This window comes from Malus sylvestris, chromosome 11 (assembly GCF_916048215.2).
Source record: "Malus sylvestris chromosome 11, drMalSylv7.2, whole genome shotgun sequence".
NCBI classification, from domain to species: Eukaryota; Viridiplantae; Streptophyta; class Magnoliopsida; order Rosales; family Rosaceae; genus Malus; species Malus sylvestris.
The window spans coordinates 27,065,645-27,088,627 of NC_062270.1; the positions used below are offsets into that span (position 1 = coordinate 27,065,645).

Consider the following 22,983-nt stretch of genomic DNA (forward strand, 5'->3'; position numbering starts at 1 on the left):
GGGTAGGAATACGTCGTGGGGTTGGAAGGGTATTTTTGATGCCCGAAAGGTGCTCCTACACGGACTGCGGTGGCGGGTCGGGGACGGGGCATGCATCAACATTAGGGAGGACCCGTGGTTTCCTAGGCCCTCTACGTTTAAAGTTAAGCCTTTAGTAAGCCTACATGCTACTATGGTAAGCGAGTTAATTGACTCGGAGACCAGCTCTTGGAAACGAGATCTGATCCTGGAATGCTTTCACCAGGATGATGTGGGACCTATTTTAAGCATTCCCTTAAGCAAAACTGGGTGCCGGGATCGGATGGTGTGGCACCACAATGCGAATGGGGTCTATTCGGTTCGATCGGGGTACGGAGTGGCTATGAACCTCATGGAAAATGGTGATATGGGAAAGAAAGGCCGTGGGTCTACCAGCGACAAGCCAAAGAACTGCTATGCTTGAAATCTGATCTGGAAGTTAAAGGTACCTAACAAAATTAAAATTTTTATCTGGCGTTGTTGTAACAATGCTCTGGCTGTTCGTCGTAACCTGAAGCGGAGACATATGAGGGTAGACAACGTCTGTGGAGTTTGTGGTGCCATGGATGAATCGGAAACTCATCTTTTCTTCCGATGTCACCTTAGCCACCTATTCTGGTTCTCCTCTCCGCTTCAGTTAAATTCCTTTGCGCTGGCAGGGGCAGACTTCCTATCTAGCTGGGAGTTGTTCTGGACTCGGGTTAAGGGGAGGGACAACGCGGAAGAGATCATGCAGGAGTATGCCTTTGGGTTATGGAGACTGTGGAAAAACAGAAACGAGGTGGTTTTTAATGGGGTGCACCGGCAGCCCTCGGAGCTTTTAGAGGCTTGGAGTAGGAACATCTCTGAATTCAGAGATGCTACACTCTGCGAGCCTGTGGGAAAGCAGCCTGGGAGCCAGTCGAAGATTGCTCCCCTGGACCGTGGGGCCTGTAGATGGAAGAAGCCGGCGTTTGGGATCCTCAAGGTCAATACGGATGCCTCGTGGTGCAAGACCACCCTCCGCACGGGGGTGGGCTGGGTCTGCCGCGACTTCGCTGGTTTGCTTCAAGGTGCCGGAGGCTCAGGGGCTGCACTGTGTCACTCCGCGGCTGCCGGGGAAGCTACTGCGATCAGGACTGCCCTCTTGGCCTGCATTGACTACGGGTATGATAATGTTGTTATTGAATCTGATGCCAAAGTGATTATTCAGATGATTAAGCATGAAATTGATCTGGATTTCAGTATTGAATGTATTCTTGGTGATATTGAGGTGCTAGCGCGTAGGTTGAGGTCAGTTTCGTTCTCTTACGTGCCTAAGGAGGGCAATGCTACTGCTCACTCGGTTGCTAAGTTTGTTTTCAAGGAGGGTCGTGAATATGGGTGGGACTGTATTGGGCCTGAATTTTTGTTTAATATCCTAGCCCAGGATGTAAACCTTTCTATTCGTATCTAATATATTTCTATCTTCGGGGAAAAAAAAAATAACAATGGCATATCTTCTCCTCATCAATGCCGCACTGCCACCAAATCAAACATTCCCAGCCTTTTGTTTCTCTCTTTTGAATAACATTGGCAGATAAAAAGATGATTTTTGTTTATTTTTGTTTTTATTATTTTTATTTGAGTAAATTATAGCAATGGTCCCTCAACTTTAATCAAATTAGAGCAATGGTCCCTCAACTAAAAATTCATTACCATTGGTCCCTCAACTTATCAAAATGTGTAGCTATAATCATTTTCATCAATTTCGTAAAACTTTTGTCAAAATAAGTTATGTTGGAATAACCATTTATATAATTAGGATCCCTCAACTCATCAAAGTGTGTAATTATGGTCATTTTCGTCAACTACGTCAAAAATTTTGTCAAAACGAGTTATGATGGAAGGACCATTGTTATAATTTGGTTAAAGTTAAGGGATCATTTCTCCAATTGAATTAAAGTTGAGGGACCAATGGTAATGAATTTTTAGTTGAGAGACCATAGCTGCATTTTTTTATGATTTGAGGGATCAATGGTAATGAATTTTTAGTTGATGGATCATTGCTCCAATTGAGTTAAAATTAAGGTATCATAACTACAATTTACTATATTTTATTTCACACACGTTTATTTATTTTTGTTTATTATTATTTTTATTTATTTAATTTGAAGACTAAAAACGAAAGATGCTGAGAGAGAAAAGGATGTGCGAAAATTACGTTTTAATTTTGTTTGTTAAGCCACTCAGCCAGACATTCTGACATTGTTGGCACGAAGATAATATGATGAGCAAAGGAGAAAATAAGTGTACAGAAATGACTTTTTCAAATTTTTTTTGGTAAGCCAATTTAACTCTTTCTGCACACAAATTCGAATGGTTTTAATATTTTACAATTTTGTCTTGTCAATTATACCCAATATCAAAAGATTAAATTCCTTTGAAACTGCTTGATATATCTAGATTAAACCCAATTTCAGGTGAAAATTTTAGCAAATAATAAATTAAGAATGCAAAATTGAAAGCGACCCATATCTCATTGACGACATTATTCTTCCCAGAATTTTACAGGTCGCATTTTTGTCAACCACAAACCAAAGAGAAGGAGTTAGAAATTACAGAGATAATAAAAAATAAAAACAAAAATTACATTTCTGGTTCTTTCTCCTCAACTACTTTACTGCTGTGCGGCAACTCGGATTTGTAACTTTCTACGACATGGTCAGGTTGCCCGGCTACATAATCCAGGAGGCCTTCACCGGGTTTGCCACCGGAGGCGTCGGAGGCCGGTATCGTGGTCTTCCCGAAGATGACGACGGCGAAGAGGAAGAGCGCGGTGGAGAGAAAGAGGGGCCAGAAGTAGGCCAAAAGGGTTAGAAATCTGGGAGCTATTAGGGTTAGAGAGTAAAGGGCAAAGCAGAAAAGGAGTGCAAAGAGGAAGTGGAACTTGAACTTGACAAGCTTTTCTGGGATCTCCATGAGTTGGGTTTTGAAGAGAAGATTGAAGGTTTGAGTTCGATTATGTAGAGAGAGAGAGAGAGAGAGAGAGAGAGAGAGAGAGAGATTGTGGGGAGGTTATCTATCTCTCACAGTGCAGAGATTCTCTGAAGGGAAAATGCTTCGTCCTCTGAGCTTTTGTTTTGGAGCGAGTAAAATTGTTTATTTTTCCACAAAGGGTAAATAATCCTTTCATATTTTTATGGTAATTACCTTGCACCTTGTTTACCAAAATGCCCATCAAGTTTCAAATTCTCTTTCTTCCTATTTTACCTAAAATGCTCTTAAAGCATCTTCAAAGGAGGATGAGTCAAAAAGTCCATATCAACAATAATAGAATAAAAGACAACGTTTTCCAACTCAACTGTCAAATTTCTATATGAGATGACATGGATTGACATCAATGGCGCGTTTACTAATCCGTAATCAAATTGAGAGGAATCAGATTGAGGAGGAATTTGATTGAGAAGGAATTGAAATGAGGTGGAATCAGAATCAGATTCATGTTGAAATTGTTTACTAAAACTGTCTGAAATCGGAATACAATTTCATAAAGCTGTTTACTAATTCAGCAGAATCGGAATATAAACCAGTATGATTACTAAAATGCCATTGTCCCAAATCAAATATTTTATATACTTTTTTTTTAATAAAATTTGATATACTATATAATAGTAACAAACTGATTCTGCATTGAGTAACAAACTGATTCTGCATGAAGTAACAAACTGATTCTGCCTGAAGTAACAAACTGATTCTGCATTGAGTAACAAACTGATTCTGCATGAAGTAACAAACTGATTCTGCATTGAGTAACAAAATGATTCTGCATGTATTTACAGAGTTACTTTAGATCGATTGAATTTACTCTAGGTCGACTGAATTAATCAACTAACCGTTCCAGAACGTTAAGATATTGTAGCGTGAAAAGAGAAATAATAGTCTAGGGTTAAAAGGATAATCTTGGAAATAATGAAAGTAGGTGAGGGTATAAAGGGAAAAAGTTAGTATTCTGATTCCCCAAGCCATCCGGAATCCAAATACCTCATTTATCTTAGGAATCCAAATCAGCCAAATATTGGAATTGGATTCCAAAATTTGTGTGGGACCCACTAAATTTTGATTCCTCCAGATTTAGTAAACACTGGAGTATACCGTAATCGGAATTCAATTCCGTTTCTTGATTCCGATTACTCTTACGTAAACGCGACACAAGAGTAGATTGACATCATTTTTAGTGATTAATAAAAGTTTTTTGCCATTTTTATTCTTATTTTTTGTTCTAAAATACTTATTACATTTGCAGAAAATAAATAAAGCAATAGATAATAGTTTAAAAAAAATCAAAGTGCCAGATAAGACTTCAATTTAAATTTTTTGTGTAAAATTTGACACCTTCTTTGAAGATGTTATTTTTTTCTTTGGGTTAAACTATTAATTGCAGTTTGCACCATATGGTTTGAGACCATTAACAATTTGACTTTAGTCTTTTGAAAGTTAGCAATATACATTATCCACCATTAAAGTTCATGTTACAAAATGTTACACCATTTGTTAATGTATCTGTGTAAATATCAAATTAACTACTATTGTTAGATATTGCAATCGGTGAACTCATTCTGTATTTACATACATTACATTGGTATCACGTGGATTCACAGATACCCTCGACAGTAAATTAGAAATTCCGATACATATCAAGTGATGAAAAATTACACATGCGACACCAATCCAATGCTCCTTTTAGAAAAATCAAACCTCATCCATGATCACATACAAAAATTGTTAGAAAAGAAAAAGATGGAGGATTTCCGAACTTGAGTGCAAAAAGAAACACATTGCTAGCTTTAGTCGGCTTAGTTAATTCCAACTCTGCAAGTATGAGATTATTTTTTTTTTGGCAATAGAAAGGGGTGTTAGGGGTTATTCATAGGGGTGCAACTTGGGTTGGGTCCAACCCAAATCCGTCAGTGTCCAACCTGGTTCCAAACAACTTGCCCAACCCAACCCGACCTCAACCTGATCAATTTATTGGGTGGGTTGGGAATCCTTGTTTGCCCATTTCAACCCAAACACAACCTAATTTCTAGCCTGAATTCTCTCGTGCACATATTACCGGTCCCACTTCATATTATATAAGCAAGGTACAAGTTTATGGATGACTATGAATGATGGTGTTGCTTTTACGTCTAATTTAGTGGAAACTTTGGTATTCTCCTAAAATTTTATTTCAACTTCACATGGTTGACACATTAACGTTTAGTTTAACTTTTGTGTGGTGATGTAAAATTGAAGTTTATAATATATGTTGACGTTGTTTGGTACAATATTTGATTTTTTTTTGCAAATTAAGGAGTATGAACTTATAAGATTGGACTCGATAAAGTTAAGTAAACTCAAACCCAATCCCAATCCAAGTACTCGACCTCAATTTAAACTCAAACTTAAATAAACCCACATGAACCCGAATCCAACCCAAACGTGAATAGTGAATGTTGAGTTAGAATTGAATTGACCATATAACCCACCCAACCCATCCAAGTTGCTCCCCTAGTCACTCATCTTGTAATCGGGCAAGTGTGAATGCAGACTCTTCCTCCCGAAGCTCAATTAGCAAGTTTTAGGATGCATCTTATTTTTTATATTATTGGTTTCTTATGAAAGTAAAAAAATAACAAAGGGTATTAGGGTCATTTTCGAAGAAAACCAAACGTCTGGGTGTTGTTTTTCACAAATAGACAAATTGTTGTGCTGCTTGTTTTGAACCGAAGTCTTTGTTTGTTTCTGTGAAAGTTAAGATCTAACGCATGACTCGGTGGGCACAAAAGTTTTTCAAAAAGACAATAATTATTTTCTACCTTTTGAAATTGGTTCTAACAGTAACAGTAACAGTAACATGGATTAAATATTAGGAAATCCATACAACTTTCTTTTCTTTTCATTTGCTGATTGTGTCAAACAAGAGATATTTTAATGTAATCGGTACATGAGATAGTACATCATATATTACTATATAAATGGTGAGATATGTGTGCTAAAAAGTTAATAACTTAAAAAAATAAAATTTTCCACAATTCCCATTAAAACATATGATATACCACTTGTATTCCCGTCATAACTAAAAATTTCTTGTGTCAAACAAAAACGAGTCAAGAAAAAGTTCGTTTAATTTTCTAAATTTTTAATAGAGTTAGAATTGAAAGGACACAGAGTTTTTGACCCACTTTCTTTGAAAAATTGCAAGAAACTAAGGCTCTGTTTAGTATTTTTTTTTTGGTGTGATATCCACGCACTTCATTTTGCTTCTCACACATTTTTTTTTAATTTTCGACCGTCGGATCGGATGAATTGAAGAAGATCAACGGACATAAATTATCAAGGGGTGTGTGAGAAGTAAAATATGATGTGTGGATAGCACAACCCTTTTTTTTTGGGAATTGTTATTAGCATTCCAAAAATCTCATTTTACACCCCAAACTTTATATATTAAGAAAGAAAAATACACTTGTAAGGAGTGTAGAATGAGATTTTTGGAGTGCCAATAATACTTCCTTTTTTTTTCCATCAAAATCTACTTCACTTTAAATTTAGTAGCTAAAAAGTGTTTGGTAAAAAAATAAAGGGAATTGTTATTAGCATTCCAAAAATCTCATTCTACACTCCTTGCAAATGTATTTTTCTTTATAATTATAGAAAATTTGGAGTGCCAAATGAGATTTTTGGAGTGTTAATAACAATTCCCAAAATAAAATATAATTCTTATTTAAAAAGTAATGACTTCCAAACATCAGCTTTTAAAAGCAGTATATGTATGTTGCTTTAAAAGATGCCTTAATAAAAAGCTGAGTGGTGCATTTAATAAATATTTTCAATTGTTGTAACATCTTCATTAATTTTTTGAAAATAATATATTTACCCTTCTACACATATTTTTATTTCTTAGAGAATAAAGCGGCAGCTATCACCTCCGACAACCATTGTTGCTACTACCACAACCTCCACTAATGTGACCACAACAATAACCACCACTATGACCATTGTCACCATCATCATTACCACCACCACCGCCATCTCCACTATAACGATAACCACCACCATCATTGCCACCATCGCCACCTCTGCCACCAAAACCATAGACGCCACCACCGGCGCTACTATTGCCCCTACTGCCATTGTTAGCTCTGCACCCCGACCACCACATCCCACTATTAGCACCACCACCGTTCCTCCACCATTGCTGCTACCATCACCACCATTGCAACCACCATACCACAACCATTACCACCACTGTCCCCGCCACTGTTGTCATCACCCTCACTCTTAAAAAACAGTTGATCAAATGCTCATCTATTTTACTTTGCAACTGATTATTTATAAAGCACAACATAAGCAATTATTATTATTATTTTTTTAAATACAGCAATCCCAAACTGACCCTAACACTCGGATGCAATTTGAAGAGATGCATTTGTTGACTCTTTAATAAAAAGACTAGACGAGGTTGAAAACCAGGTCTAGGAAGCAAGCACAGGGACAAATCCTTTTCATCAAATGAAAATCTGTGCTCTCGTTTCGGCCCCCAGTCAACCGGTCCAGTCCAACTTTGCTATTTTACCAATGCTCATGTGGTCGATTAGAAACGCGCATGCAGCTGTGGAATGGTAAAGCGGAATACTTGATAAGAGCCGGCAAAAGCACCCAGCCCAGAGACTAACAGTACGGAAATTAGCCATGTTAACGACGCAAGTACGTACAGCAGCATCACAGACGACGATTCTCACTATATAGGCCAAAAGAAAGGACGGCTACTTAATGTGCATGGACATATATGGCCGTTTTGCCTTGTTTACACAGCTTCACCTAGAAAACAAAAAACAGAAATGATGAGTTAGCTACATACCATTTGTGATAAAAGTTCATAGACAATAATGGAAAACTTAACGGAATTGGAGGGTATGGAGATAAACATAAACGACGACTTTGATTGATATATCGAATGGCATAGGAAGGAGGGGCAAAAGATGTCAAATAGTGAGAGGTATTTCTTATTTTTCGGTCAATAAATAGTGTGAGGGTTAGTGATGGCTGCCACGCACAAGTGTTTGATGTTGACGATAAAACGGCCTTGTGTTTACAAGACAATGTGATTTGTTATAATTAAGCTTAAGAAAACACTTCCAACACCCACCAAATAGCTTCTCTCTCTACGTTTCTGCCTTTTCTCCTCATATTTTAGTGGCATCAGAAAATATAGAAATCGCCAGCTCCTACGATTTCTTGATCAGCATCAAACATGGCAATTCAAGGCTAATTAAGGTACGTACTTTGTTTAATTTTTCTCCAATTTCCGATGTTTTCTTTTATGTTCATCTCACCATTTCTTAGGCTTTTGCTGTTGTTGTGTCAAGTTTTTTCTCCACCATTTCATTGCTTTTTAACTTTTTTTTATAAAAAAAAATTTCTTGATGTGTAAGATTTTCTCCAAGGTCGGCCCTGGAATTTTGAGAGTTTTGGGTGAAACTAAATTAAGACCTTCACATGATTTAATACAATTAAGAATAGTAGAATTTTTTTTTATCGTGCATTACGAACGTTGTTTTTGTCTAAAAAATGTCATACAATGATGATTAAAAAAATTGTACATGCAAATTTCCTAATTTTTCACTTTGATTTAGAACAAGGTTTTATTGAATTTTTTTGTAAGAACTTCACATTCATCTGGATAACTATTTTGAAGGATCCAAGGGATTGACCATGCAAATTTTTGTGTAATTTATTTACTTGGTTTCCGTTAAACTTTTATTTTAGTTGATGAAGGATGCTTTTTGTGAAACAGATCACCCTTGGAGCTTTGGGAGATGCAACAACCAAAAATGGAGCAACCCGAAGAGGAGTTGAAGAAGGTGAAGGCGCAATTGCAAGCAGTGGAGGTAGAAAGAGATGGAGCTGTTGATGAACATCGAGAGATGAAAAAAGTGGCAGACGAGGCCAACATGAGGCTTAGTGAAGAATTGGCAACTCAGAACGATGTCAGGAACGACTCAGAATTAAATTTGACGGCGGAGTTGTTGTCGAATGCAAGGCAAGAACTGAAGAGCAAAGAGGAGATTATTGAGTCTTTGAAACTCGAGTTAGGGAAGGCCAAAGATTTGGAGCTCAAGTTGAGTGAGAGAGTGAAAAAGTTTGAAGCTCAAGCAAAGAGTTTAGTGTCTCAAAACGAAGAAAGAATTCGGGAGTTGGAGATCAAAGCAGACCATGCGAAAATCTCGGATGCTCATACGAAAGCTTTACTGTCCGAAAGTAAAAAAAGAATTCGCGAATTGGAGATGAAACTGGAGGAGAATATGAAGTCCACCGAGGCAGAAGCTCACACAAAGGCTTTGTTATTCACATGTGAAAAAAAAGTTCGTGATTTGGAGCTAAAACTGGCGGAGAAAACGGAAAACTCTGATCCTCACATGAAGGCTTTATTACTCAAAAGTGACGAAAGAATTCGGGAATTGGAGCTCAAACTGGCAGAGTATATGAAGTTTTCTAACGCAGAGTCAGAGAATGCGGAAACCTCTGAGGCTCAAACGAAGGCTTTATTGCTCAAAAGTGACGAAAGAATTCAGGAATTGGAGCTCAAACTGGCAGAGAATGTGGAAAACTCTGGGGCTCGTACAAAGGCTTTACTGTCAGAACGTGAAGGAAAAATTCAGGACTTGGAGCTCAAACTAGCAGAGAATGTTAGCGCCTCCGAGGCTCACACCAAGTCTTTATTGTCAGAAAGTCAAGGAAGAATTCAGGAATTGAAGCTCAAACTAGCAGAGAAGATGGAAGCCTCGGAGGCTGACACGGATGATTTATTGTCTGAAAGTGACGAGAGAATTCAAGAATTGGAAATGGAAATAGATAAAAGGAAGCAATCAGAAGCAAGAATTCTTGATTCATTGATCACCCAAACAAACCAACTTGAGCAGACCAAGGCTTTACTTGAAGAGGCAAAGTTTGAGATTGCCTCCTTTCACAAGAAAATGGAGAAATGCGAAGATGAATCCGATGAAAGTAGTCAAGATAGTAGTGCATCTCATCAGCATGATCAATCCGAATGTCATATTTCCATGAAGGAGGAGTTAGAGAGTCTCAAGTCTGAGCTTCAGATGACAAAGGAGAATCTGGGTGATGTCCAAAAAAAGGAGCAACTCTCTACGTCCAAGGTCGAGAAATTACTTGACGAGAGAAAAGTACTTAAACATGAATTAAAGTTGGCAACTGAAGCCGAAGAAAATGGGAAAACGGCGTTGGATGATCTGGCTTTTGCACTGAAAGAAGTTGCGACAGAAGCCAACCAGCTGAAAGATAAACTTTGCATGAGCCAAGCAGAGCTGGAGCACTCAAGAGCACAAGAAGAACATCTAAACGCGATGTTAAAAAGCAACGAGGAAAGTTATAAAACACTACTGGATGAAGCAAGGAAAGAAGCCGAAAGACACAAAAACATTGCTGCCAGGTTGAAAATAGAACATGAAGAGTCAGTTTTAGCATGGAGTGGGAAGGAAACCGGTTTTGTTAATTGTATTAGAAGAGCCGAAGAGGACAGATGTGCTGCACAACAAGACAACTTCAGATTGCATGAGTTGGTTCTAGAGACAGATAATAGAGCCATGTTATCGAAGGAAGAAAATAGAAAGTTGCGCGATATACTTAAGCAGGCGTTAAATGAAGCAAATGTTGCAAAAGAAGCTACTGCCATTGCTCAAGCCGAAAATTCTCGACTCGAAGATACTCTGGCTGGAAAAGAGGAGGCCTTGAATTTCCTTACTCAAGAAAACGAAAATTATAGGGTAAATGAAATAGCAGCTCATGAAAATATCAAGGAGTTAAAACGGTTGCTTATTGAATCGTCAAAGAATGAGGAAAAAGAGAAAATACCAACAAAGGAAAATGATTGCAAGAAAGAGGAGAAAGAGAAACCATTGTCAAGGGAGAAAGACTGCAAGAAAGAGGAGAAAGATAAAACACCATCAAAAGAAAAGGAGTCGAAGAAGGAGGCTAAGGAGAAAACATCATCATCAAAGGAATTGAAGAAGGAGGTCAAGGAGAAAAAACCACCAAAGGATGTGAAAAAGGAGGATACGAGTAAAGAGAAACCGCCATTAGCGGGGGATGCAAAAAAGGAGGATAAAGAGAAAACATCGTCCAAGGATGAGAAGGACGCTACAACATCTCAAAATGGAAGCATATTTGGCAAAGTTTTCAGTTTCAATCTTAAGGAGCTCAAAATTTCAAACACGCATGAAGAAGAAGTTGTTGACGGCGATGATGAGATTGAATTAGACGAGGCTCTCAAAGGGTCGATATTTGAGGTAGCCTCTCCGGGGTCAGCTACACATCACCGCGGAAACTCTTCTTCTACGTTCACAGACGATGGAGAAGGATTCCATTCAGATGATTGTGATCATCTAGATGGACCTCAAGGTGAAAATTCAAGGAAAAAGAAAGCTTTGCTACGAAGATTCGGAGATCTTATAAAGAGAAGCACTACTTATAGTACCAAAAAGGAACCATCCCCGGATACGAAAAAGGAACCATCACCGGATACCAAAGAAGAAACATCACCAACCAAAAGGGAACCTTCACCAGAATAGCTAAAGCTGTATTTTTTTGTATTGTTCTTCTAGTTTTGATACTCAGTAGTTTAATCTGATTCTTTCTGTAACATATACATCTAGAGTTTCGTTTAGATTTTCCGTACATATTCATCTAGTTTGTATGATTTCTACTTATAATTTGTTGTAATCATATAACGTATTTAGTTTTTTTTATCACAAAATATATAATTTTCTCATTTCCACCACAATATTATCTCTAACTTGAAGTGCATACAAGTCGTTGTTGTTTCTTAGAGAAATTGACTAACTATTATTCACAAGATTATACAGTGATACAATGATTCTTATGTACCAATGATTCAATTTTTAAGAAAAATGTAACCGTGTTTACGAAGAAATGGACCCAATTAATAAAAAATCTAAATCCTAAACCCTAAATCCCAAACCATCTCAAATTGTGTGTCATTTCTTTGTCCACATAAGAAATGCTAAGAGAACATTTTCAAAGTGAGACTCTTCAGGAACTTTTTATCACCTTACATTTTACGTCAATTTTCGTGCCAATAGGGTAAAACATTTGGCACAAGATGACAGAGTAACAGAGAGTTCATGAAGAGTCCCACTTTTGAAGGAGTCTTTTTAACATTTCTCTTCTCTACACTCAAAAGGAATCCGCTGTGAATATGTTGTTGAAGAAAGAAGTAGAGAAAGGAGGGGAGAGAGAATAAGAGCATCTCTAAAGGAGATGTCAAAACTGTCACATAGACGTACAACATTAGAAAATGGCAGCAAACTCTCTCCAACAGAGCCTTCAGTTTTTTACATGACACTAAGTTAATTGAAGGCAAAGCCTTTTGCTATCAAATTTGACAACAACTGTAAAATTCATTCAATAATTTTTTAATGGATGTAATGCAATATATAATAAATGTGTGTGTTTCAAGTATGGAACCAGATCCCCTCTGAACCCAAAGGAACTGAGCCCAAGGATCAAATGATACGGACCATTGAAATTTGATCTAACGACTACAAACGGGGAGATATCTAAAAATTATAATAATTATAACCGTTGAATCAAATTTCAATGGCCCGGATCATTTGATCATTGGGCTCAGTTTCTTTGGGTTCGAAGGGAATCCGGTTCCTTCGAAATTATCTCAATAATTAACCCCACAAAGAGATGCAAAGAAACCATAGAAAGACATTATTATTTAACATATTAGGTGGGGGGCAAAAAATTGTATAAAATGTTAAATTACCACACAAATCATCAAATGTCATTTTGATGTTTAAAATTTTCCTATTTCTCGCAACCGTTAGATATTCCAACGCCAATCTGGACCGTTTATTTCCCGGACCATTAAATGGTCCGGTGCGTTGAAGAAAAATCGCCAGGTTTGAAGTGGTGTCTTTATGTTTTTAGTAGCAAAAGCTGTCAGGGTTCGAACCGCCAACAATGGCGCCTGTGAGAAGCACCGGCGCTGTTGTGGCTGTAGTCTCAGTGTCTATGGCGTTGCTCTCTCTTTTTCTCTACAAGTCCAAGCCGTCCTCCAAAAAGACCGAACTATCCCTGCGCTCGAAGGAAAATCACAGAGATGGCCTCGTTGGTGCCATTGGCAACACCCCTCTGATCCGCATCAACAGCCTCTCGGACGCCACCGCTGTGAAGTAAGCAATAAGAAGCTTTTTCTCCAATTTTTTTTTTCTTTCTGGATTTTCATTTATTTCTGCAATTATTATTATTTTTTAATATTTGGGTTTGTTTAGATACTTGGAAAGTGCGAGTTTTTGAACCCAGGTGGGAGCGTGAAAGACAGAGTTGCTGTCAAGATTATTGAAGAGGTTAAAAAAACTTAGTTGGTTGACAAATTTGACGGAAACTTTTAAAATTTTGCATTTCGTGTATTTGTAAGTTGAAATTCGCGGAAAATATAATTGGCACCAGTGATCATTAACTTAGATTAATTTTTCTGGAAAGTAGGGTTTGTCGAAACTCGAAACTCGAAACTCGAAAGTAAGTTTTGACAAACTCTAACCTGCTGTTATGATCTTCACTACTTTTGTTGTCAAATTATTCAAAAATTAAGGGACCGTTTGAGAAAGTGAAAACTGAAAATAAAATGGTTACCAAACGACGCCTAAATATATTCAATTGCTCATAAGTTTGGTATTCTTCTTATTATCGCTGTTAGTGATACTTGACATTGTTGTTTAGCATTTAAATTGACTTAATATTGTTCTGGCTACTACCTTGTAGCAGTTTAGATAATCAGTTGTAATGAGTTGTTGACTGATTGTAATGGATTGGTTTTCTGGGTCACGCAGATGTTCTGATTTTTGGTTGTATACAGGCTTTGGAATCTGGAGGCCTCGCTCCAGGTGGAGTGGTCACCAAGGGGAGTGCTGGAAGCACGGCTATTAGCCTTGCCACGGTTGCTCCTGCTTATGGTTGCAAATGTCACGTGGTTATACCTGATGACGCTGCTATCGAGAAGGTATTTAGAGATGCATTTCGGATTAGCGACATTGATTCATAAACTATTAATCAGTTAAAGGTGCTGTTGGGGTTTATCTGATATGAGCAAACACCAGAAACCCAGTGGTACCATAAACCATGATCCCGCTGCTTCCAGTTTCTTTTTTTCCATCGAAATTAAAAATTAGGTTCTGCAGTGTGCTGAATTTGACTTCTGTTGTGCCAACATTTCTTTCAGTCTCAAATACTTGAAGCCCTTGGGGCTACTGTTGAAAGGGTAAGGCCAGTGTCAATCACGCACGGGGAACACTTTGTAAATATTGCTAGGAGGCGGGCTACGGAAGCAAATGAATTAGCATTAAAACATAAAAAAGGTGAACCAATGGATGGCCAAGCCCTTGAGCAGGTTAATGGTTTTCAATGTGATGAAGAGAAACAAAGTGCTGTTTCAAGTTATGCAGGTGGTTACTTTGCTGATCAGTTTGAAAATCTGGCAAACTTCCGGGCCCACTATGAGGGTACCGGGCCTGAAATTTGGGAACAGACTGGAGGAAATGTAGATGCATTTGTGGCGGCAGCAGGAACAGGTGGTACTCTTGCTGGTGTTTCCGGGTTTCTCCAGGTCCACTAGTGAAGCAGTTTTCAATTGTTTTATATTACTCATGTTATGTGGACATGTAGTTGTGTTAATCATATTTCTTTTTGTATAACAGGAAAAGAAATCTAATGTCAAGTGCTACCTGATAGATCCTCCTGGTTCGGGATTTATCAATAAAGTTACAAGGGGAGTGACGTACACCAGAGAGGAGGCTGAAGGACGAAGGCTAAAAAATCCATTTGACACGATAACTGAAGGAATTGGAATCAATAGAATAACAAAAAAATTTATGATGGCAAAACTTGACGGGGCTTTCCGAGGCACAGACAGGGAAGCTGTTGAAATGTCCAGGTCAGTGCAACACTTGTTTATATAAAATGGAAGCATTTGGAAATGAATTTATGCCAGCATCCTCTATGATTCCTAGTTTACGTCTAGTATATTTTTCATTTCCAAGTAATCGGTTAAACATTATTCTTAGTATCTGTAATCATATACCAAATAGTAAGATGAAAAATCCCAATTTCTTACATTCACCTGGCAATGTTAAACTAAGAATGGTTAGTTGTTTTTCTTGGCCTCAAGCTTGTTTTTCTGAAAACTGTCAGGTTTCTTATGAAGAACAACGGGCTCTTTTTGGGGAGTTCTTCAGCCATGAATTGTGTTGGAGCAGTCCGAGCAGCACAGTCGCTTGGTCCCGGTCACACAATTGTGACCATTTTATGCGATAGCGGGATGAGACATCTGAGCAAATTTTGCAGCGCTGAGTATCTGTCTCAATACGGTTTGACACCCTCGGCTAGTGGATTAGAGTTCCTGGGTGTTGCATGAGGATCTGCATCTGCCAAGGGCATCCATGTTTCTCTCTGCAGTTCCATCCAAAGGGCAGTAGCTTAAGTAGTTTTTCATTCGGTTGCAGTCTTCGTGAAGTTTTTAGACAGTATTTCTGAATACTTTAGCAATCGCACTCAATAGATTACATTAATTTCTACAGGCAAAGTGTTTGCATCTCTTAGAATGAGTTCATTCGAGAAGCGATTATTCATCTTACGTTGTTGATTTTGGGGGCATTGAGTTCTGTATTGAAATGAATGTTATGGCTCTACAATTTCGTAAGTTAATACATCGCTAATCACTTGTTTAAACAATCAAATTCTATTCCGATAGTTTCTGGAATAATGGTGGAAGATTCAACTAAAATTTTGTTGTCAAGATACATGGCTTCAAATGTCTCCATAGATATAAAAGATCAAAACCTCACACGATCGGGATGCCAAATTCAAATGTTTCGAGCAATTCAAAACATGCGATACTCTAATCACTGGGTGTTCCACTTCTCAAACTGAGACTCGTGACAGTGTGGGTCTAACCAATCCCTGTTAGAACCCTTTGCCATGCTGCTGCTTCCTTTCCCACCCACAAGCTCTCTCAGATTCTCCAACTTATTCTCTCGGCCTGTCCTGGTACTTTTCTTATCTGCTTCCTTCAGTTTCTGCTTGAACTTCTGCTTACGGCTACTAGGGTTTACCTCTTGCTGCTTTGATTGCGAAGGAGGAGCCCCGTGCGGTCCTAAATAGATCCTCTCTTCTTTTTTGGCCTGCATACAAGAAATGCAAAGTCAACAAAAAAACCAGTTCCGAGGTCTCCGAATTAAAGACTTTCTGGGCCATCAGGTACAAACGTGTAATTCCCTTTACTCATTACAAGGAGCTACAGCACTTGTAAGCACTTGTAACTGACCTTTGGAGATGGTGGTTTTGAAGCTTCTACTGTTGGAGCATTGTGATTACTGCTATCTTGCTCTTCAATCACCAAGCTCGGAATCACAAATCCATCAGTGTCTAATGCCAAAAACAGTTCAATATTAATCTCAAAACAGTTAAGTGCGCATCAATCAGAAGAGTACGTTACATTGCTGACACCACTAACTAAAGGTAATTTCAGCACAACCCTTTTCTCCTTCTGCACTCTGTTTAATTTTGACCCTTTGTTCTCCATTGATTTATTCAATCTAAAGGCCAGATCAAGAACATAAGTTGTGCGGGAGGAGAAAAGCGGTTCGAAAATCATTTTCCCTAAATAAATTCACTGCAATCAACCTTAACGTGTTACACACAACAGAGACAAACTTGTGCCACAAAGAGGTTACCCTAAAATACATACGCCTCTAGATAATTGCAACTATGATCAGTTTAAGAGTAGCACTTTCCTGCATCTTGGAGCAAACACTTTTCTCAAATTACGCTAACCGGTAGATACACAAAGAAAGTATATGCGATCCTAAGTTTCGACTCCAAAGTTAAACTTTCTTGCCAATTCACACTAAAACTCACAAGACATAAAATCCAGATACTACAAGTTACAGATCCTGTAGAGAAATCATGTAGCTAACAAATTATGCTGCAATGCCAAAACAACATCTATTTACCCAATAAATCTCCATTTGTTTTCCATTTTGTAACAAGCATATATTTTCTCAGCAAACAAACAAATTAAATGTCTAAGCATAAACCAATACAAGAAATCAAGCAGAATGCAGTAATTGGCTGAGGTTAAGAACATTAATCCAAAACATACAAAAACCCATCCAAATTAGGCAAAAATATTCGCATCTTTACTAGTGATTTTCCACTTTCCAACAAAATTTTCTCAGCAACCAAACAACGGGATTTTATGAGAAGAAGAAGGAAAAACAGATGCGAAAGGTGATACATAACATACCCCACTCATCTTCTTCTTCGAGAGGTGGAGTGGTTCGCACTGGAGAAGGGTCCATGGGACGCTGATGATCATGGATTTAACCAGCCACAGGGCGCAAAAGCCCAGATCAAGGTCAATCCACAAATCCAATCACCACCACCAACACAACTCCCAAATCAGAGGCTTCCGCAAATCTGATGAAACGCAAAACCACCGAGCTTTTCTTTTCAGAAAACCCTATGAAATGGATGCCCAAAAGGTTAAAACCCTAACCCATTTTGCTTTATCCTTCAAAAGAAAAAAAATAAAATTGTTTTCTTGAGTTTGGTGGCGGCTTTGGGCTAAAGGCTATTTTCGGGCTAATGCTAGGTAGATAAAATTTGTAATACATAATTTAAACGATGATAAATATGTTTATTTTTATTTGTGATACATAAATAGTATTGACTCAACCATATCATAATATTTCCACATAATCTCTATCTTTTCTTTCTAGTCTGTACTGCTCAACTTTATTCATCTAAGTTTCTAACTCTCTCTCTCGGTCTACAGTCTCCAGACTCTCTCTCTCTCTATCGGTCTCCCCTCCGGCCTCCCCTTCATTCTAGCCCCTAGCCTCTAGAGTCCAGAGTGCTATAATATGGTAAGAACTAAGATTTATAATTTGTTTTAGTTAAATTTACTTATAACATGAGAGTAATTGGTAGATACTAGATAGGTTTCCGCCCAGTATACACACACCTACACGAATTGAATCCGCCCCCTCCAAGCCAATCAAAAGGTTGTAGTTCACAAGGATCAATGGCTTCCGATCCATTGGTTTTAAATTTACAACGTGCAAGGTCTTTCCAACTATCGGCTTCTCAAGCCCGTTCACAAGTTCAAAGACCTCCTAAACCTTCGGCTAGTAAGTGTGCAAAAGGAAGGGGAATAACAAAGGTTTGAAACTTGAATGATGAAAGTAAGTTGAAACAACAAAACATTTTTATTGAATTGGATGAACAATTTATTTTTCATAATGTCATAATGCATTAGGTAACCATAATAGCCTTTTCAAACACCAAAACTTTTTTATTGAATTGGATGAAATGAGATACAACTAGGTAACCATAATAGTTTTTTCAAACAATGAAACCAAACTAAAACCGTATAAAACCAAACCGAACCGAACCAAATGGTTTGGTTTCATTTCGGTTTTAACCTCAAAATCACACTGAACCAAATGGTTTGGTTTCATTTAGGTTTGAATGATGTCCCTCTCCTTGGGTGATTAGCCTTTGCTTATGCAAAGAGGAATCAACAAAGGTATAAGATTTCTCAACTCACTTTGTTCTTGAGTTGAGTCTTGGTTCACCATAACTACTAGGCTTTGAATTTCATGGGTTAAGTTTTGTTTTTGAGTGTATACAAGCATGAGTCCGCCTTTTAATTGTTTATAGCATGCATAGATGTTGCTCAAATGAACTAGTTTTCACAAATTCTTCCTTAAAAAAAAAAGGCCAAATTTGTTGTGTGATCCTTGTGGTGTGATACCCTATTTTTAAATAGACCCATGTGATGAAAAAGCTATTAATTGTAATCCTGTGGCGAAATTCGTTATCAATCATAGTCCAAATTGAATTTTTCCCCATTGTTCTGCCATTTGTAGGGGCAAAATTGTTATCTTCGTTTTTATTCTATCAACTAATCATAAAAGCGCCACATGGACATAATTTTTTTTATTTTTAAAACTTTTAGAGCTACAATAAAAGAATAAATAAACAATAAAATTACAAGGTTCATATTATCAGACTTTCTCATTTCAAAAGAGCCAAGAGTCCAAATTCAAGATTTAAATCACAACGTGTTTAGATTAGAATATAAGTTATTATGCAAACATTGAATTTAGTTTTATTTTAAGAAGAACAGTTGTGGACGGGATGGCTAGGGTTATGTGAGAGAGAGAGGGGAAAGTGGTGGGTGGTCGTTGTGGCTGTGGCTAACAAGGGTAGGGATTGGGGAGGGATGTTTTTTTCCTTCTATTTTTGTTGATTATAAAAAAATGGAATTACCAAAAAGAAAAGAAAAAAAATGGAATGACCTTTTTACCCCTGCATGTAGATGAGATTTTGATAGAAATTTCAATTTTGACTACGATTGATAACAAACTTCACCATAGGGTTAAGATTAACACTTTTTTCACCACATGAGTCGATTTAAAAGTAGTGTCTCACCACAAGGATCAAGAAAAAAAATTTAGCCTTAAAAAAATAAGCTTTAAATTAATGAAGATCAAACTACCAATTCTATTTTCATTATTCGTAGAGTAAAAAATAATGAGAACACAACACAACACTTGAATACAAGACATATTGGATGTGCTTATACATGATTACATTGGTGCGTGAGGATGTTATTATAAGAATCTTAATGAAACACTTATGGTATTGTTCACTTTTAATGTTAAGGACATTTTTGCTGGAAGTATGCCTACAAAGCCACTCATTTGATGTAATAGCTTTTGGAATTCTTATTATGTTAAACTATTACATGTTTAATGAAGGGCAAAGTTTATTATTAATTACTATTTATTGTATTATGTGTTTAAGTAATAAGGGAATCCAAGGAATGTATTTAATACAAGAGAGAAGTGATCTAAGTAAGTTAGATTAACGAGACCTTTCTCTTATGTTCATTCCTAAAACGTTCACCGAGTAAGGATGAAAGTGAAGAAATATAAATGAAATGGATAAGCAATTAAATGGTTTAATTGAGAATGCTCAAGATTAATTAATTAGTTAATTAATTATACGAAAGGTTTGTATTGGGCTTTGAAGTTAGTTTCGGATCTCGGGGCCTAAAAGGGTTTTTGGTCCACAAGGCCCATTATATTTAAGTTGTATGACAACTAAAACCAAATGGGCAATTAGCCCAATGAACAAAGTCAAAACCAGCCAAGGGTGAGTGGTAGCAAACTTGGGTTAATTGCAAGTTTGCCACTCACATGTGAGGTGGTATAAAAGCAACTTTATAGCCATTCTCTCACTAGGGTTTTTTTGAGGCAAAGATGAGAAACCTTTTCTCTCTTTTTCTCTAAAGAGGCCGGCCACTTAGGGGAAAAATAGCTAGCAATCTTTTCTTCCTTTAACTCATCCATTTCATCTTCACACCTCATCCTTGGTGTGGAGACTTAAAGACACTAAACCTTTGGTGTTCTTGGAGATCCTTTCCTCACATCCTCAAGGAGCAAAGGAGTATCAAAGGGAAGAAAATCACAAGGAAGATCTAAGGAGTTAGGAGGTGACTTGAAGGCTCTCCACTTGGGTGAATCCCTTGTGTAAACAAGGATGAGCTTCAAGGGTAATGAATCTCAAAATCCTTTCTTCTCTTTAATATTGTTAAAGAGTCTTGTGGTTCACCATTCACTAGGTTTTGAAAGTCATGGGTTTTAGAATTATTTTTTAATGCATGCCTACTTTAAAGTGTTATTAGTTTGCTTATGTGTTCAAATGTTCTCAATAAAACAAAAAAAGTGGGGAAAATAGTAGGGTTGATTGCTAATTGCAATTACTTTTTATAAAGCATTTGTTTATTGGCCTAATTGCCTCAGAGTTGTACTCAACATGTAAATATATAAAGAAAGTTGGTTTTGTCTTCTCATTATTCAAATAAACTTCATGTGCATTGTGATGACTTTTTGTTGTCCCATTAGAGATTCGGGATCACGATCTCTCCTTTCTTTTGATTAAAGTAAATGAAAATTTTCTAAACAACTATCATCAATCAAATCTGAATTTAACAACAAGGATTTGGTTAGCGGTACTTGTTTCTGTTTTGTTGAACGAGTTTTCCCCTTCAACTCAATTGAATATAACAATTATATATTTTAACCATATGTAGTGTCTAAATCTTTTAGTGTGGCGGAGATCTTATTAGTGTGTTGTTTTGTAATAACTTGAATTCATTTGCAGATCTAAAATTCTAATCTTGAGAAGTTCTAGTTGCTTGGACCGCGTTAAATCGAAAAGAAGGAAACGCCAATGTAAAACATCCAAGTTTTATTTAAACGAAAACTGTGCACATAGTGCGCAAAATTTTTTCAGTGAGAAAATTTGTCAATCATTTGGTGAGTCTATCGTAATCTCTATTTATGTCGACAAATGCCAAAATAATCTACCGAGTGATGTCGAGACTCTCTATTCTATTTGAGGTACCATGCGAGGAGCAGAGATGATCTGCACATGACTTGGCTTGTTAATTACAAAGTGTTGACGCTGTGAAAAAATAAAAATATAAATGGCAGTTGTCGACTTCAAATAAGAGCACACGCTCTCAGAATCGTCAGGTATGGAAAGTGAATGTTCTTTACCAACTGCATGCACATGTGGTTTGATTAATATATGTGAGCTTTGATGCTTGCCTAGGTTTCATTTGCTTTCTAAGCTTTGAGTTGTTCTTTCCTTTTCTTGTGTTTGGTCCCAAAATAATATTTTGGGTTGAGCTCATGTGTGTCCTCGGTCCAATAAGAAGCATCAGGAATATCCTTATTTTTGAGCCTGTTCCAGTAGAATTTGGCCGTATCCTATCAGAAGATGGTTCTGCTTGGATAAGGGTAAAGTGGTCAGATCTTAGTACAATAAGGATTCTTCTAAAGCTTAAAAGGCTTTGAATCAGAAAAATGCCGAAAGTCAAGGGTTGAATCTGAATGATTAAGGAGCTTGGTTCAGAATCATATAGGAGTTAGAATTGGTCGAGACCAAATTAGATTGGGATGAGGAATTCCAATCCGAGTAAAATTCTAACTCGGTTATCAAGGAAATTGCTACTATAAATAGAGAAGGGAGTGCATCATTGAAAGCCCATCCATTTCAACACACAACTGTCCTACGTAAACCTCTCAAACACCTTGAGATTTTTATTTTCTTTTTTCCCATCAATGCATCTTCAGTTTGGATAAGCAACACTGTGGAGGCAACTGGCGACATCTTTAGTTTGGATAAACAACATTGAAGCCGTAGAATTAGCTGACCTAGGAGCACCTTCAATTTGGATAAACAACACAGCTTCAAGACCGACTGATTATCTATCCAAGTCTCGGTCAACAAGGATTTTCGAGTCCTTGTTGGAAGAGGTCATCTTGTCAGCTTTCTCGGTGAAGTGACGTGTTACCAGGCTCGACATATTAAAAGCCGAGTTTATTTTATGATTGGATATTCACAAGTGCATTTTAGAGTTCAGCATTCAGACGGCCTAACCACATTTACAATACACTAATCTCTTTCGAGTATTTATGTTCGTACAGTCTGGTACTAGTTTGGCGTACTTATATTTGCACAAATATAATTACTGAGACTGAACCCGGCCCGACGATTTGTGAACTTCGAAGAAACTAGCAACCTTGTCTCTAGGCTTTAGAACCCAAAGGCCGAGATGAGTTTTTTCCTCAGCCATAATTGCAAGATGCAGAAGTCAGCATTGTGCCCAATGCTACATCAACATACATTTTACTCCCTGGCCGAGCTCGGCCGACAAGTTGGCACACCTCGCATTCAATAGAAGGACGTAGTTAGCTTATTAATTACTCGGCTTGCGCGCCACGTAGGCTATGTAGTTTTTAGGCTTAACATTTTTGCATGCCCAATGGGACCCAGTGCTAAAGC

The 22,983-nt window shown here is 37.5% G+C and overlaps 4 protein-coding genes across 6 annotated transcripts; 3 read left to right on the forward strand and 1 right to left on the reverse strand.

Annotated features, from left to right (window-relative positions):
• The first annotated feature begins 544 nt into the window (after positions 1 to 544).
• LOC126590339 (uncharacterized) lies at positions 545 to 1,453 on the forward strand. Its single transcript, XM_050255817.1, has one exon. The coding sequence runs from the start codon at positions 545 to 547 to the stop codon at positions 1,451 to 1,453; it is 909 nt and encodes a 302-aa protein (XP_050111774.1).
• A 6,664-nt stretch (positions 1,454 to 8,117) lies between these two features.
• Positions 8,118 to 11,798, forward strand: LOC126588563 (WEB family protein At5g16730, chloroplastic-like). The gene is made up of 2 exons (XM_050253664.1): positions 8,118 to 8,292; positions 8,813 to 11,798. Exon 2 carries the CDS (start codon positions 8,835 to 8,837, stop codon positions 11,604 to 11,606), a length of 2,772 nt encoding a protein of 923 aa, XP_050109621.1. The 5' UTR covers positions 8,118 to 8,292; positions 8,813 to 8,834; the 3' UTR covers positions 11,607 to 11,798.
• A 1,148-nt stretch (positions 11,799 to 12,946) lies between these two features.
• On the forward strand, positions 12,947 to 15,797 carry LOC126591078 (cysteine synthase 2-like). 3 transcript variants are annotated; one of them, XM_050256639.1, is made up of 6 exons: positions 12,947 to 13,238; positions 13,338 to 13,412; positions 13,922 to 14,065; positions 14,285 to 14,668; positions 14,760 to 14,995; positions 15,253 to 15,797. In XM_050256639.1, the coding sequence occupies exons 1-6, from the start codon at positions 12,984 to 12,986 to the stop codon at positions 15,473 to 15,475; spliced, it is 1,317 nt and encodes a 438-aa protein (XP_050112596.1). In that variant the 5' UTR covers positions 12,947 to 12,983; the 3' UTR covers positions 15,476 to 15,797. The 3 variants fall into 3 exon arrangements, with proteins under 3 accessions (XP_050112596.1, XP_050112597.1, XP_050112598.1); XM_050256641.1 differs by having other exon boundaries at positions 13,027 to 13,233; XM_050256640.1 differs by lacking the exon at positions 13,338 to 13,412 and having other exon boundaries at positions 12,948 to 13,238.
• On the reverse strand, positions 15,753 to 17,638 carry LOC126591080 (uncharacterized). The gene is made up of 3 exons (XM_050256642.1): positions 17,366 to 17,638; positions 16,385 to 16,485; positions 15,753 to 16,241 (listed from the first exon to the last, which is right to left on the reverse strand). The coding sequence occupies exons 1-3, from the start codon at positions 17,418 to 17,420 to the stop codon at positions 15,963 to 15,965; spliced, it is 435 nt and encodes a 144-aa protein (XP_050112599.1). The 5' UTR covers positions 17,421 to 17,638; the 3' UTR covers positions 15,753 to 15,962.
• Positions 17,639 to 22,983: the final 5,345 nt, after the last annotated feature.

Bases quoted from the DNA above. Each gene is read 5' to 3' on its own strand.
- LOC126591078 (XM_050256639.1), top strand. From the start codon at position 12,984: ATGTTTTTAGTAGCAAAAGCTGTCAGGGTTCGAACCGCCAACAATGGC. The intron at 13,413-13,921 runs GTTAAAAAAACT...GGTTGTATACAG, and splicing joins CTGTCAAGATTATTGAAGAG to GCTTTGGAATCTGGAGGCCT. The intron at 14,066-14,284 runs GTATTTAGAGAT...CATTTCTTTCAG, and splicing joins ATGACGCTGCTATCGAGAAG to TCTCAAATACTTGAAGCCCT.
- LOC126590339 (XM_050255817.1), top strand. From the start codon at position 545: ATGAGGGTAGACAACGTCTGTGGAGTTTGTGGTGCCATGGATGAATCG.
- LOC126591080 (XM_050256642.1), bottom strand. From the start codon at position 17,420: ATGGACCCTTCTCCAGTGCGAACCACTCCACCTCTCGAAGAAGAAGAT. The intron at 16,486-17,365 runs GTATGTTATGTA...TTTTGGCATTAG, and splicing joins CGAAGAAGAAGATGAGTGGG to ACACTGATGGATTTGTGATT. The intron at 16,242-16,384 runs GTCAGTTACAAG...TCTTGTATGCAG, and splicing joins CAAAACCACCATCTCCAAAG to GCCAAAAAAGAAGAGAGGAT.
- LOC126588563 (XM_050253664.1), top strand. From the start codon at position 8,835: ATGCAACAACCAAAAATGGAGCAACCCGAAGAGGAGTTGAAGAAGGTG.